At 37.1% G+C, this 15,503-nt stretch overlaps 1 protein-coding gene across 3 annotated transcripts in view; it reads left to right on the top strand.

Moving 5' to 3' along the window:
• Window positions 1-15,200, top strand: part of DPY19L4 (dpy-19 like 4) — a gene marked incomplete at its 5' end in the record, with an annotated part of 32,881 nt that extends 17,681 nt beyond the window's left edge. For 2 of the 3 annotated variants that reach the window (XM_084207669.1, XM_084207670.1), the window contains 6 exons: window positions 942-1,062; window positions 2,491-2,547; window positions 4,862-4,944; window positions 6,658-6,790; window positions 7,223-7,381; window positions 9,495-15,200. In XM_084207669.1, the coding sequence (XP_084063795.1) occupies window positions 942-1,062; window positions 2,491-2,547; window positions 4,862-4,944; window positions 6,658-6,790; window positions 7,223-7,381; window positions 9,495-9,659 (718 nt within the window). In that variant the 3' untranslated portion in view covers window positions 9,660-15,200. The remainder of the gene's footprint in view (window positions 1-941; window positions 1,063-2,490; window positions 2,548-4,861; window positions 4,945-6,657; window positions 6,791-7,222; window positions 7,382-9,494) is intronic. The other variant, XM_084207671.1, reaches the window with a different exon arrangement.
• Between the last annotated feature and the right edge of the window lie 303 nt (window positions 15,201-15,503).

Here is a 15,503-nt window from a genome sequence, read left to right as displayed (position 1 = left end):
GATACTACTTAGGAGTAGTCAAAGATAATTTTGATTATAAATTTGATATGGCTATATGAACACTTGTGCTTGGTCTCTTGAACATGTTTTCCGAGCTTTAATGCAGCCAAGATCCAAGACATTAATTGAATCACATTTTAAACACTTTCTTTATGGTATATAGGTGTAGAACTGTGCTGTAATTATTTTTAGCAAGAACTTGTGTAGTGTTTTCATGAACAGAATAGTGCTGGAATATTGGAACATGGAAGATTTCTTACCCATCTTCTTGTGTGCAGGCTACCATGAAGTGTACGTTAAAGCAGTAGCAGAACTAATTTCAAAAGTATTGTCTTAGCCCTTAAAGCTAGAGAAGCTGATGTTTGGAAAACATTATTGTTCTAATCTTGTTTCTCAGCTTAATCAGCTTGAAGATGTCAGACTTGTGTTTTTATTAGGCTCTTCATCTTAAAATCTAAATATTCACAAATGTTGCTTAAAGTGAGCAGACTGTTGTGTTATCCTGTAGTTTTTCTAAGTTGACTAGCCTATGCTTAAGAGTTAATTAAATATTTTCCTTTCCTTTCTTCAGGAAGTCCCTTACAGTACATTGTCTGTACAGCTTAGCCGATTAGCTGCTTTTTATCCCTTCTTGGCTGGAAAACCAGCCAAGTGACTCTACTATTCTCTTTGTTTTTCTTTCATCCTCCCCTGAACTCTGTGAAGGATTTTGGCATCTTTTACCTTGGATCTTGCTCCTCCATCTCACAGCAGATAATAAGGTGCCAGCTCTTCTGCTAGAGATTTCCTTGGTTTACCCTCCAGTACCATCAAAGTTGACCTTCGATTGTTTGAACATCCAGACTGTGTCTGACATAAGAAAAAAATCTGAATGTTTTTGTAATAGTTTGAGTACAGAGGCATACACAGGGTCCCAACTAAGTTATTGCAGTGTTTTTCAGAATGAAATATCTATGGACACCTTATGTTTGTATGCTTGCTGCATTTGGTGTGTGTTCTCCTGAACTTTGGATGACGCTTTTCAAGTGGCTTCGACTGAAAGCTGTGCACCCAATACTTCTGGTGAGTTGCTGATGCCAAAGTCTTGGAAAATACAGCTAACAAGTATATAGCTTTGCAAACAAGACGTACTTAAGACCCATGAAAGAACCCATGAAAACAACAGATTGTTCTCTGAGCCGTGGATTGCATATGATCTGCTTTTTCTGTCTTTTCTTCTTAGTGTCACTTGTTCTCTGGTACCTGGTGATAAAGTTGCATTCGCACTGCAGTCTTTTCTCCTAAAAAGCAGAGCTGTCTTCATCTCTCTTTCACTCTTCTCAATTTCTTTTAGCAAATATTTGAGACCTCAATCTCTCTTTCATATCTAGTTGGGATTGGTCAAGAAGGTCATGCACTTTTTAGGAGGAATGCAGGAGAAAAAGTACTGGTGCACAGGGAAGGCGTAAGCTTTGTTTGACTGAGAAATGGGTCTTAAAATGGTGTAGTAAGGTGAATATTACTGCTGAGAGTAAAACTGCTCCATAAGAAATGGTAAGTTGAATTACTTTGTATAAGATTTTTTCATGTATGGCCATTATAGAGTAGTGTTGTGACTGAAGATAAGCTTGTGTTACAGAGCAAACAACTCCCCTGCTTCCAACCCTAGCTTTGTTCTCAATATGACAAAAGTTGCTTTGTGTGATTTTTAGCACCTTTGTGCATTGGTTTTATTAACAAAATAGGGATAGGGTATTGCTTACCCTACATTCAAGAGGCTTATTGAAATAAATATATTGTACTTAGATGTTCATTATGTCACCTGTGAAAATACCATACACTGCTATATCAGAAACACTGACTGTGTTCTTTCAGTCAAGGAGTAACAATATGTTCAGCTACGTGGTAAGCACATTCTTTTAGATGCTTCATGTTTTCTGTGATGTAGACCTGCTTTTTTACTATTAACACAGTAGATGTGTTAGTAGCTTAATATCAAAGGAATGCCTTGTGTGCATTACTTACCAAATATTTTCTGTACTATAGAAGCTATTTTCTCCTTCTTGCAAAGCAAAAATTCTATCAGCTAGAATGATGGTATGCTGAGAGATGGGTTTCTGGGTCTTGCATATCAATAATGCTAATCTGAACAAGATCAGAGGTTTGTAATGCTTGGGTTTTTCCTTTCTCATAGCATTTGAATGTGAGGTATTTACCTTCTTCTGTTCCCTACATCATGTGCACATGGAATCATTGTTACTTTAGTAGTAATTAACTGTCCCTAAAATTGATGGTAAAATTTTTGTGAGTCAAATTAAAACTTCCATGCTAAATTAGGCAAATTCTTGTTTGAGGAAAGTTTTTTTTCCCTAGTAGAAAACCACAAAGATTCACCTGCTGTCACTCTAAGGTTTCAGGCATAAATATTGCTCACTGTATGAGCAGAATCAATGGACACCTCAGAGATGGAGAATGGTGCATAATCCATTTTCTCTAACATGTACTTTCTAGGCTCTTATTCTGAGTATGGCAGTTCCCACTATAATTGGATTCAGCTTGTGGAAAGAGGTAAGAAAAGTACCTTTGTGGAGTTTTCTTTTATGCAGGCACAATATGAGTCAAAATGATGAGCAAATGTAATGAAATGTACTCAGTGAAATTAAATATATCTGATGAAATTGAAGCTGTCATTCATTGAAAATATGTTTTGTTTAAAAAAAAAACTTCATTTTTTTCAGTATAAGGTATTTGACAATTTAATTTTTTGGTGGTCACTTATTGTAATTAAATTTAAATGAAGACCTTATTATATTCAGCTGTTTGGATGTATAAATTGAACAAAGAAAATGCTGCCAAATGAAAACTCAGGATATTGAAAACTATGTTGCCTCAATCACTCCTTAGTGAAAAGGAGTAAAGTTAGAATGAAATAAAATTACAGGAGGCCATATGCAAATAAACTGTTCGAAAAGCTCCCATCAAATTATAATGGAGTTAAATTCTTTGTGCAGACCATTGTGTCAAGGTGTGTCCCTACTGCAGTACAGGGGAAGAAAAGACAGAGATGTTTCCATGTTTAAAATGAATACTTAGTTCTTTATTGCAAGTCACAGACAGACTGGAGGTAGAGTATTTGGAAATTATTTTTTAAGCTCCTGTGAGGGCAAAAAATATGTGAAACGTCCCATGAAGTGTAATCCTGTGCTATACTGGCCCAGCTTTAAAATAGTTTGGCTAGTCTGAGAATTCATATATAGAAGCCAGTCTTGCCCAACAGTATTATAACAGATTTTGTAACATTTATCTTACATTGCAACTAAATTTTGTATTGTAGCCTCACTTTTTACATGTTTTTGATGGAGCAATAGATACTGTCTGTAAAAAAAGCTAGAGTTGCTCAAAAGAGTTATGAAATCTATTACAATAGAGGAAACTAGTGTAGCTACCCAAGTAATTAATTTCCAGATTGTTTTAATGAAAGCAGTGTGGGGTTTTGGACTCTAGAGGGCTTCATCCATTGCCGATCCAGCTTCTGCTTTCAAGCAGTGGTGAACAGTTTGCTCTCCAGGTTCATAACTCGTCCCTGAGGTTGGGAATGTTGGTTAAGAAGTAACAGAGCAGCAAAAATGCCTTGAGACTCCTAATCTGTTACTGTGGCTATAAAAGGCTGGCTGTATAGCTCAGCATCTTTTTGCTTGGCTGCCTTCTGACTGTGTCTGGCATAGTCCCTCCTCTAACTAGGTTTTTCGAGGTGCTGTGATTGATGAGTGAAGCAGGTTCTCCTTGGGGTGGCAGTAGCAGTTCCTCTTTCCATCCCTCTGTTCTGGGAGTAGTTCCAGTGTATGTGTAACAGCAGTGCTGTTTGTCCCTGACACAAACCTATGGCAGCTCTTCTTATGCTGCTTGTAGGCTGCTGTCACTTGACAGCTGAGTTGTCCAGGTAATGGGGGTGGAAAGTCCTCAGTTAAAATCAGGCTCCCACTTACAAACTGTCTGTACACTGTGGCTGTCCCAGTGTAAGTTGTCTCTTTAATCTGGCAGAACCTGTAAACTTCATTCTTTTCCAGAAGAACTGACATCCAGTAACTTAGGATTTACAACACCATGTACATGTACCCGTTCCAGCCCCTCAAGGCTGGCCAGTTTCCAGCCATGGCTTTTTCAGATAAATGCACCAAATGGCTCAAGGACTTACAAAATTTCCCATCTTAGTAAAGAAGGACCTCCAACCTGAGGGAAGTCATGATGCAGGGTTGCAAGCTTGCCTGGTTTGAAAGAGGAGGCATTCACAGAATCCCTTCTTTTCCCAAAATGTTTTTCAAGAGCATAAACTGAAATATCCCACTTCACACAACGTAATGTGCTATTCTTCACTGCAGTGGTTGAAGTCAGAAGCAAGTCTGGGCATGTTACCAGGACTCTTCTAGGAAATTTCTTCTCTCCTGTCTTACTTGCGTAACACCTTTCCATCAAGTCACAACAGTCCAATCCTTCCTGCTCAAACAGATTTACCATGAGAGATTTATCATCTTCTTGGTTTAGTGCCCTTATTTGTAGGTATTTGCATATGACCGCCTGAACTATGGTTTTGATGCATTTAAGGCCACATGATGTTGAGGAATGTTGTTGCTGCTACTTATATATTCATTTTTAATTATAAGTATTCTAATGAAATAGAGAGAGATGAGAACTTCTGTTTAACATACTTATTTTGGAGAGGGTCTCCTGCAAGCTGAGTTTTGCAAAATATTCAAGCAAAAGTACGAGTCGGGAGGGAAAAATGTTGAAACCCATTTCTGTTGTGTCACTTAAGGCCTTGATGTAATGAGATGCTCTATAGATAATTTTTTAAACTGTAAGTGACCAAAAACATTTCCATCAGTTTTTCCCTAGAATAATGACAGAGCTTACGGAACTGCAAGAATTCTATGATCCTGATACAGTAGAACTTATGACATGGATAAAGTAAGCATGAAGTCCAACATTTCTATTTTACTGCTTTTTGTAAGGGTATTTATATCTCAGCAGTTTGTGGAGCTACCTCTGTTAAGCTGGATTTTCCCTTGGTATTCAGTGATGCACGGGGGAAGAAGTTTTTTATTTTAAGTTTGGTATTGTTCCCATAAAAGAAACAGGAGTTTATCATGGATTACAAGAGAAGGTCCTGGAACACACAAGCAAGTAGTGTTTAATGTCATTGCAGACCTAGTTTCCAAATAGGGGTCGAGATCTTAGCAGGATCTTAGATCTTGCTAACATTTCATTAGATTACAGGATTCGTGTTGATTGTAATGCCAAAAACCCTGAAATGTTATGTGCCTGAGCCAATAAAATGAAATGGCTGAATGTGAGGATTTGGAGACTTTTGTCAGGATACATGTGTTATTCAGACTTCCCCTTTGACCACAGCAAGTATGGAGCTATGTTATACAGCTCATATTGTGCATATACACAGCTAATATGAAGTCAAGTTATTTTCACAGATTTATTTTTCTTACCACCAAAGGTTTCAGAATTGCATTCTGCCTCATTCAATTTAACTTCAAACTATGTCATTAGGAACTGTGCTTTTCTGAAAATTAGATCCCTTGTGTTCAGATAACTTAGCTTTAACTGTACTTTTTTAGAATATTGCTTTCTGTATTTATGTAGTCTTTAATGTCAACCTGTTCGTCTTCACAAAAGGCAAGGCTGGTAATTAGTGTTCCAGCCAATTTCTTTTTCTTGTTGTAGTAGTGTACGTTGTTTGTCACTGCTGTAGCTCTTCAAGGCAGCAAGTGGAATAATGCCAAGTACCTAATGGCTTTTATGTTAGTCTGCATATACTTCAAGTACGTAATTAATCATGGTGAATTTCATTGAGATTCACTCAGCTACCAGCAATTTGACTGCCCTTATCTGTAGCAGCTGTTCTTATTTTTAAAGAAAATAAAGATTTTTTTTCTTATGGATATACTTAGCTATCCACATAGAAATTTTAATTCAATGTCATTATTACAGTATATTTTCTCAAAGTCTTCTCTTTGATAATATGAATTTAATTTGAATTTTCTCTACAGAAGTTGCCAAAGTCTGTAATAAAGTGTGACAGTGACTGTTTTCTTTCATTAATACGGAAATACAAATAGTCAAAAAATTATACCAAGCCCAGAAACATGATTACTTGTAGACATTATTGTGTATGCTGACATTATTTTCTCATAGATGATGAAATACATGATCAGAGCTTACATATGAAATACATAATAGAGATCAAGTTACAACAATCACAAATCACTCCCTTACAAGATAACATCATGTTGTTTCTCCTTCTACCTACCCTCTCTCCCGAGCTTGTTTTATCATGAGTTGGCAGCCATTCAGAAAAGCAGAACTTGGATCCATTCCAGGACCACTCTGAACGGTGCTCAGTGGATTGCAAGGAGGGGAGAACAACCATGAGCCCTTACCCCAGCAGGAACCCCTCCTTTCAAACTTGTATTGCTGCAGGTCTGCCCTTTCCCTGGCAGGGAAAGTACTGCCACAGCAACACCATCACCAATTGTAATGAGAGCCCCAGTGATACCTTCACCTGCTCCAGTTCATTCTGCAGCACCCTAGCAGATCCCATACACAGTTTTGATAGTTGTTTTGGTGTGCATGCGGTACTCAGGGTGTGTGTTGGTGTTGCTTTTGCAGACGCCATGCTCCTGTGGCTGCAGTGTTTGCAGGCAGCCCACAGCTCATGGGTGTGATTAAGCTCTGTACAGGATGGATGGTGTCGAGCCTGCCTTTGTATAATGATGATGATCTTCTGAAAAGAAATGAGAATGTGAGTATCCAATTCCATAAATGTGACATCTCACAGAAACTGTCTTCCTCTTCACCCAAATTTAATGCAAAAAAATAGAATGTATTAGTAGGGATGAGGACATAGGAGTCCAGTGGACATGGAAGGGATTGTCAAGTATATTATCAGTGCTTCACTCTGCACAGAAACAAATGTTAAAGTATTATTTCTGAAGACTTTTCAGGCCACTTGTAGTATGTAAGATGAGAACTTGCCATCATGAAAGACAAATACTTCCCATTCAGCTGGCCATTGCCTTACTGTTTTGGAGATTTCAAAACCAAACTTTTTATAGCTTGATGTGTACATATAGTTTGTCATTGCAGATAGGTCATTGTTGGGGGGTGTGTATGTCCCAGTGTTTAAGGTATCACTGATTTTTGCATTGCATGAACATGTTTTCTTAATTTATAGATTTATCAGATCTATTCAAAGAGGTCAGCAGAGGATATTTATAAGATACTCACATCTTACAAAGCCAACTTTCTGGTTATTGAAGATTCAATTTGCAATGAAGTGGGACCTGTAAGAGGATGTAGAGTTAAAGATCTGTTGGATATTGCTAATGGTCATGTAAGTATTGGTGAGAAGAAATGAATGTTTGAATGCATAAATAATTAAATTGAAAATAAATCTTATAATGCTGGTCTTATTTTTCTTATTGTAATTGACATGTAGACAAAACTCAAGGTGATCAGTTAAGTTTTGGATTGTCTGTAACTTGTAATCTTACCTGATACTATTAACTGCCCTAATCCCTCCTAACACGTGAATATCTAGCTCTGCTGCTTTTCTGACAATCATTAAATACCATTTAACTATACATAAATATTCAAGACTGACACCTGAATAGGTTGTTACAAAAGCAGTGAAGTCCTGCCACAGAAGGCATTCTTTAGTAGCTTTGAAGGTGAAATTCTAAAATGGATAAACTCAGTTCTTCTAAAACTCTGGCTGGGATGAGTTTAGTGCAATTTAGTTCAGTACAGACCGTTTGGTTCTGATGAGGGTGCAAGTCTGTTCAGTTCAGCCTTGCAGGTGGGTTAGCACACCAACAGGTAGTTTAAACCACATCTGGTAGAAAGATTGCTTGAATAAACTGCACCATGAATGCTGCTTCAGTCATTGACATGTTCTGTCTCTTTGGATGTTGGTAGTGCTGCTCTTGCTGCTTAAATAGGGAGTAAGCTGGTGTCAGTTTCACTTCTAGGTTTCCTAACTACTTTATCCATGAAGGATATTGTCCCCATTTTTCTATTAACTTCCTTACCACTGCTGAAATCTGTTATTTCTTTCCTAGTCTTGCTGCTAAAATCATGTATGCTGTGATTATTCCAGGATATATCCAATATACTGTGCCATAACTAAGTGTGTGTGTCTGAATAACCTCCATGATTGTTAATCTGCACATTACCTCTCAATTTCTCCTCAGATCTGTGTTTCCATGTGTAAGTTTCTGTTTCCTCTTCACACTTAGTCTCTCCACTGGAGCAATTAACTACAATTTCAGGATTTCATGCACTCATACCCCTGCATCTCTCATCTCCATGCTTCCTGCATGCTTCTCTCTCACACATAAGCTTGATAATCCTTCTTGTGTTTTTTGTTGTGGTTTTTGTTATTGTTGTTTTGGGGGGAGTGGTTGGTTTGGGTATATTTGGGTATTTTTCAGAAAACTGTCATCATTTGTTCTGTAAAGTTAGTAAAGTGTATTGTCTCAGGAAGCTTTAAACAAATCTCTCAGTTTGCTTGCTAACCAAATTTGTTTAAGTCGTATTGGAAGATTATCAAGATACTCCAAAGTAGAGGAAGCTAGTGAATACATGTTTGGAGACTGCAGTGCAGCATTTACTTACACCCAACATAGGTGAGACAGTGGGCAGGCAATGTGTTGACTGGTCTGTGGATGTGTTTTGAATTGCTGTATTTAAGAAGATAAGTACCACTTTATAGCTTGTGATACATCCTGTAGTCCTAGTCCAATATCTTGTTTCTGACACTGGCTGAGAGCATAGGTTTACTGATAGGGAAAGACAAATGTTTTTCAGCAGTCTGTGCTGAAGGACTGTAGCTCAGGGCAATTATCTTTGTGTTTGGAAGCTGCTGGTGGATTTTCCTTCATGAGTTTGTCCTACCACCTTTTTTTTTTTTAAACCGTGTAAATTTGTGGCATCAGAAGGAATAATGAAGGGATTTCTTCAGGCATATCAGACAGTAGATCCTAGAATGCAGTTTGCTTCCAAGTCACTTGGTTGGAATTTGTAGGGAGATGTGTGTGTGTGTCTTTGGTCTTTATTGGGTATATCAAACTTACTTGGCCTGGGAAAGGTAATGGAGATTTTAGTTTCCTTCATACTGGTATGCCCTGTGCAGGTCAGGTTTGAACTACTGGGAAAACGGGGCACGTGTATAATTTTCATTGCTGTTGTTCTTTATAATATGAATGAAGCACACTGGTTTTAATGTATGCTACCTTGACAAAGGAATTAATTCACAAAGGCTTTTTTAGGTGGTTAAACAAATTACAGGGGAATATGTTTTCAGTTTATTGAAACTGTACAATGTGGAAATTAATTGTCTATCATAAATGAAATTTACAGAATACAAAAGTTAATTAAATGTACAGAATTACATTCTGTAACCACTTATCTTCAGTACTGTAATTAGGTCTTTTTCTTCCTGACAGGTGGTTTGTGAGGAAGGTGACAACTATGCCTACTCAAAATATGGACGATTTTGTCATGAAATCAAAATGAACTATTCTCCATATGTGAATTATTTCACTCGAGTATACTGGAATAGATCCTACTTTGTATATAGAATCAACACTGTGATATCCTTCCAGTCCTGAAAAAGCATGCAAGCTTCTTTCTGAGGATTGATTGTGAATGAATTTCAGTTGGAAAAGTTCCTTTTGAGCAAGGAAGTCTATTTTTGCAGATAGATGTGCACACATGCAGTGTACTGACAACTTTACTCTACCAAACTGAAATTCTTTGATCTACAGATCAGCTGACACATATACCATCCTTGAAGGAAACGGGAACATTTATCAGTTTTACAGTCTCTACAATGTGCTACAGTCTTCCATGTTTTTACATTTTTCTTCCCACAGAAATCATCTTAATCTTCCTGTAAATGAGGTTTCTAACTTTAGTGTTAGAGAGTTGATATGCGTAGACTTCATGAAAAACAGAAAAATTATTTAAAGAGCTAGTTAAAGTCATATAGCTTTTGATTTTTAGCAAGAACGCAATCACTATCCCAAGTCTTTTCAAGTAAGTGTTTGGATTTTTAGTTTGGGGTTTCTTTTTGTTTTGTTTTAATTCTTCCTGTCTTCCATGGTAAACATTTCTGTGTTTCTCAAACACACATTTATACATCTTATGTGTAACTATATAGTTTTTAGAAATCATATAAGAAAAATTTTACTTAAACAACACTTCCATAGATTAAGGCACTGATCTCTACATTGTTGTCTCTGTTGTCTACATAGGCATGTTGGAGGAAATGCTAGGAATTAGACCTAGCAATAGGAGCTGACAAGCTCAGACCTTCAGTTTGGAAGGAACTTGTCTTCAGCATTTCTCCACTTAAGTGTTTATGTGTGTATGCATAAGTGTGTCTTTCTTAGCAGCCACCAGAATGGGCCAGTATACCACAGTATGCCACACTTGTTTTCAGGCAAGTGTAGCAGGACAACCAGGTTTGCTTTTGAGACTTCTGCACTTCAGTTTCACCCCCTGTGTGTGTGCGTTGGTGTGTGGGTGTGTGTGTGGGGGTGTGTGTGTGTGGACAGATGGGTGATACTCATTTCATTCAACTTATTATGCAATAGCTATATTAAGATAGTGCCATAACTGTCATTTAAAACACTATAATCACCACCATTAATAAATAATGGTACAGGTGTTCATAGCTATTTTTATATCAATTATGCAAATACCCAGATCTTTAAAAATTTGGCAAAGTACTCTGCAGTTTTGCTTCCCTCTAAAATTTGCCCCTCTTTGCCTCTACAACTCCTTTTCTTAACAAATGATCTGTTCATCCTGTTTGCTGCTGGCTGATAGACTTTCAAGAAAATGAATGATATTTTAATTACAACTCTGGGTCTAAACCTAGTGTTGAGAATGGAAACTCCAATAAAAGGTAACCGTGGCTTTGCTTAATGTTGATGTAACTGGACAAAAAGCCAGGACTAAGTTTTGGAAGAAGTTGCTCACCCCTTGGGGGTTACCTGCAGTTACAAATTAATGTAACACCTGGCCCAGAGACCAGTCTATCAGGCATGTGGGAATGATTCTTTGGAGCCCAGATGTCTTTAATGAAGGATCTGGCAAAATAGGATGAAATCTCAGCCGAAAAATCTGCAAACCATTCTGCAAGTAGAAGCTGCAAAACAATCCTTACTGCAAATCAGAGATTTTAACTCTGAAATTATTAGGAACTGCAGCATGTTGTTGTATGTGCATGATTCTTCTCTGCTCTATGCAGATACACTTGCTTATTTTACACTGACACATAGTGCTGAAATTTTTTAAAAGTTGTTATCACTTTTGGAGTGATTTAAAAGAAAAAAGCTTTATTGTTGTAAAAGCCAACATGTCTGTAATCTGTTTCTTACTTTCAGTTATGTTTTTAGGCCTATGAGTCTTGACAAAATGTTAAATTGTGCATTTTATTTGAAGCCAACATTCAGATAAATCTATCGAATATATGGGATGTTGTCACTGAGAGAAACACTTATCCATATAACTGAGTGAAAAGTTATAAGTAAATATCCTTTCTGGGCACACAAGCATCATGTTGGGGATAGTGTGCACCTGTGTGTCTGCTGGAGTGCAGGCTGCATGTATTTGCTTGTGCACAAGTGCATGTCTTACTCCACTGGGCTGTTTCAGACTGCTCAATTACCTTATACCAACAGAAGCTTGTGTATTTACTTGAGCTATGGCAGGCCTGCAGGAGCCCCCTCTGTATGTGTGGATATAGATATAATATTTGGAAGTAAGTTTACAGTTCCTTTTCCAATTTAGGTTTGCTTGAATCATTGTCAAGGAATTACACGTCTTACATGTGTGTTGGTCATTTAATCTCTTGAAGGTAGTAATTCACGAATATCACTTCATATCAGCAATGAAGCATTCCAGGTGCAAACTTCAGGGTTACAGCTGTACTTGGGTAGATGAAGTTGCAGAACTTCTGGCTTCATGCCTTAGACTGCCATGCTGAAATGTAACATTCAACTGTCCTTGGCTGCCTGTTGTGTTTCACTGCAGTGTTGTCTGTGTTACCATGTAGAACATAGCTCGAACAGATACATGTAGAGCACACATATTAAGAAAACCACAAATGAGGTCACCCACACATCTAAACAAAACTGTCCTGTAGCACGTTGGCCTTTATACATGTTTCAATGAACAAGTTGAGCTTTATTTGAACTGTGACATAGTTACTGTTATTAATTTTGTCATAGTTTTTAAGACGTATTCTTGATACTTCAATTGATTCTGCTTTAGGAGAATCATTTAAGATTTTTACCTTGCTTTTTATATTAGAGAAAATTATATTGCAGCACCATTGGCACAGCAGCCTTAAGTAACAGAAGGAGCCTTTTATTTGGGAGAACATTGTGGATGTTCCTGTAAAAAGGCATAATTAAAACTAGTGACTGAAAGAAACATATCTTACAAAGAAAGTGAATTAATTTCTTATCCAGCCATGGACTAGCAAAAATACTGTCTAATCTCCAGCTTCTGTGAAAAATAATAAGTTCCATTGATATCCTTCAGTGGGACAACAAAGGACATAATTACACCAGGCTTGTGCCGACAACCCTGGCTTGGTTTTCAACCAGATCACAGGTTTAACTCCTTGAAAGGGTTGTGGGAAAGTTTTACAAATTTTGATCTGCTTTGCTGTAGATGTTGCAATTCAGTTGAAACACGTGCCTTGCAAGCTTTTATTAAACAAACAAAAACCTCAATTCATGTTTCTTTTTGTGAAGATTTTTTTTTTAAATTCCTGTCCCTCTGATTTCTAGAGTTTCTGTTGTGTCTTAATATGCCAGCCTCCAAGGATGCCCAAGTGGTGCAGCTGGGATGTGTTCCAGCCATCTAACAGCTGTTCACTGGGAAGAATGAGAATTTGAATAGCAATTTGTGTGACTATTCTGCTGGCTTATTTCCTCCTTCACATTTCCACTTTCTGATATACTTGATCTTAGTAAATGCAAAAAAATTACCTTGAAAAAATGAATTAGTATAGTATTTCCAGGTACCCACCTGTTATCCATAGACTTTTGAATCAAAGTTTGACCAATCCACAGCTAAACTAACATACACAGTTTTAATCTTAAAAAAATGCTTTCACTTCCTGAATCACCACATACTTGAACTCAGATTTGACAGGAGATGCTTGAGCCTAAGGAAAGGTATTTCTAAGCATAAACTTCTTTTCATATTATTTAAAAAACCATTGATTTAATTTCTTCCAAAGTAAATGGAAAAACAATTTAATGCAACACAATCTTAAATACATTTTCCATGGGGGTGGGGAGTAAGGAGAAGATACACAAGTGTGGAAGAAAGAGGGCCAAAAGATTTCACAGGCATTGAAAATACTTCCAACTGTTTGCTCTGATGGCATTACTATATACTGAAAGGTAGAGGCTTGGGACCAAGTCTTGCTCTTACCACCTTATTTTCACTAAGTCATCTTCAAGTGTCCAGACCTTATGATGTTCCATCAGCCTTTCCATGCAATTCACGTGAAAAGGAGCTGCAAGATGAGGTTGTAGGGATTGTAAGGTATCCTTGAAATACTTCTTAAAACTTCATATAATCTGTCCTTCAACCAAAACTCCAACAAGACAAGGTGTAGGCAGCGCTTGTGAATGCCTGGGCGTGTGCACACATGATGTGTTTGCATTTATTGGTGTCTGTTTTACTATTATGTTTTGGAGATGGAATGAGGAACTTCTCTTATCCCTAATGGGGATTGAATCTGTAAGTCTGGTAAATATTGATGGGCAGGTGGATTCTGGAGTACTGTATTGGAGATGAAAGAGAAGCAGAGCTTTATTCCAACACAAGCAATATTTCATGTGAAGTAATACCTCAACATAAATCTGCAGAATCATGCTTTAATACTCTTTTTAAAACCTAACTTTAGAGGGGAAAAAAAGTGGGAATTCTAAGACATGCCTTGTGTGTTATCTTAATCTTTTGTACTTCATCAGTACAAACACCATTACGTTGCTGCACTCTATGCCAAATGCAGAGCTAATGATGCCTAAAGGTCTTTTGAATTGTTTTGTACCTCAACAATGTGTTTAAATGTAATTAATCTGGCAATGGTTTTGGTTTCAGCACAGTTAAATGTATGTATTTCTGCCTTTCAAGTGATGTTTAAGGTTACCTATTTATTTGATGAGACAGAAGGTTTAATGCCTTTCAAAGATTCAAAGTTGTTTACTTCAGTAATGCAGAGGAATTATTGGTGGTGCTTTACTTGTTAACAGTGATGTTCAGCAGTAACATATGTGGCATATGGACTTATCTATGTGCAGCTATTTAATAACAAGTCTAAGGAATACAATTCCTTTTATCCTGTTTGTTGTCTTGGACAGTTTTTTATCAAAATAATGTATACATAGTAAATATTTTTCTCTTGTAACAAATTTTTTTTTCTGTAGAAAAAAAAAATTAATAAAAGCCAAGTCCAGAAAGTATGGATTGTTTGGGACACAAACCATTTTATCCTTTGAGAAGTCAAAGGAAGGCTGTGCAGCATGGCTCAAAAGTCTGTCTTGACAGGCAGCATAAACAGTCTTGCAGCTTTTGAGGACAAGCAGCCTGCTCAGACTGGATCCATATGTTGTGCTGACTGTGGCTGCCTGTTGAGACATACTTGTGTGAGGATGAACAGCAAAATGTGAGCTGCTTCATATGGAATTATTGAACTCTGTGACTTTCTCCCTAAAGTTCTTCCTACAGCAAGCACATCACCTGGAAATAAAGTGCTATGCAATATCACATGCTTACTAATTTAATTTTTTTAAATCTACTAATGTATTATCTGCCTTGAATTTTTACAGATCATGATTGCATATTTTGGAGCCCTCCATTGTTTTATACAATATTATTAGTAGGAATCTTTGAATGAAGATTAGTTTGTAATAATTTAGCATGTAATGATATAAAATCTTGATTAGTTTTTTTGAGTTAAATTCTAAAGACAGTACAAATACCCTACAGAGCACTTCTCCAAAACCAGATCATTTAGCACCTGAAAAAAATTACGTATTTACATCTTAAATTTATAATGATTCTGAGTTTGAGCATTTATCAGCTTGCTTTGTTTTAGGCTAGTCAGGAAATGAGCTGATGTTGAGGTATACAAGTTTAGCCATTCAAACAACCAGGCTTTGTGGTTGCTTAGCTCAAAGGGGAATGGATGCTCCTGGCAGCAGGAAATTCATGTTGGTATCTGTGTACTCTTCTGTGCCTTTATGCAAAACTGAGACTGTGGTTACTAGCTGTGAAACAGAGAACATTCTGTTACATATAATGCAATTTGAATTGGTATATGTCTATAAATAGGTATTTTATGTGAGTCTGTATCTCTGTGCAAAATACATATTCTGTTTATAATCAATGATTCAGAGGTGTTAGGTAAAAGAACTGAAATA

The sequence above is a fragment of the Fringilla coelebs genome, assembly GCF_963513975.1.
Source record: "Fringilla coelebs genome assembly, chromosome: 1".
Lineage (NCBI taxonomy): Eukaryota > Metazoa > Chordata > Aves > Passeriformes > Fringillidae > Fringilla > Fringilla coelebs.
The sequence above is the reverse complement of the archived record's forward strand: the minus strand, read 5'-3'. Positions and strand labels throughout refer to the sequence as shown.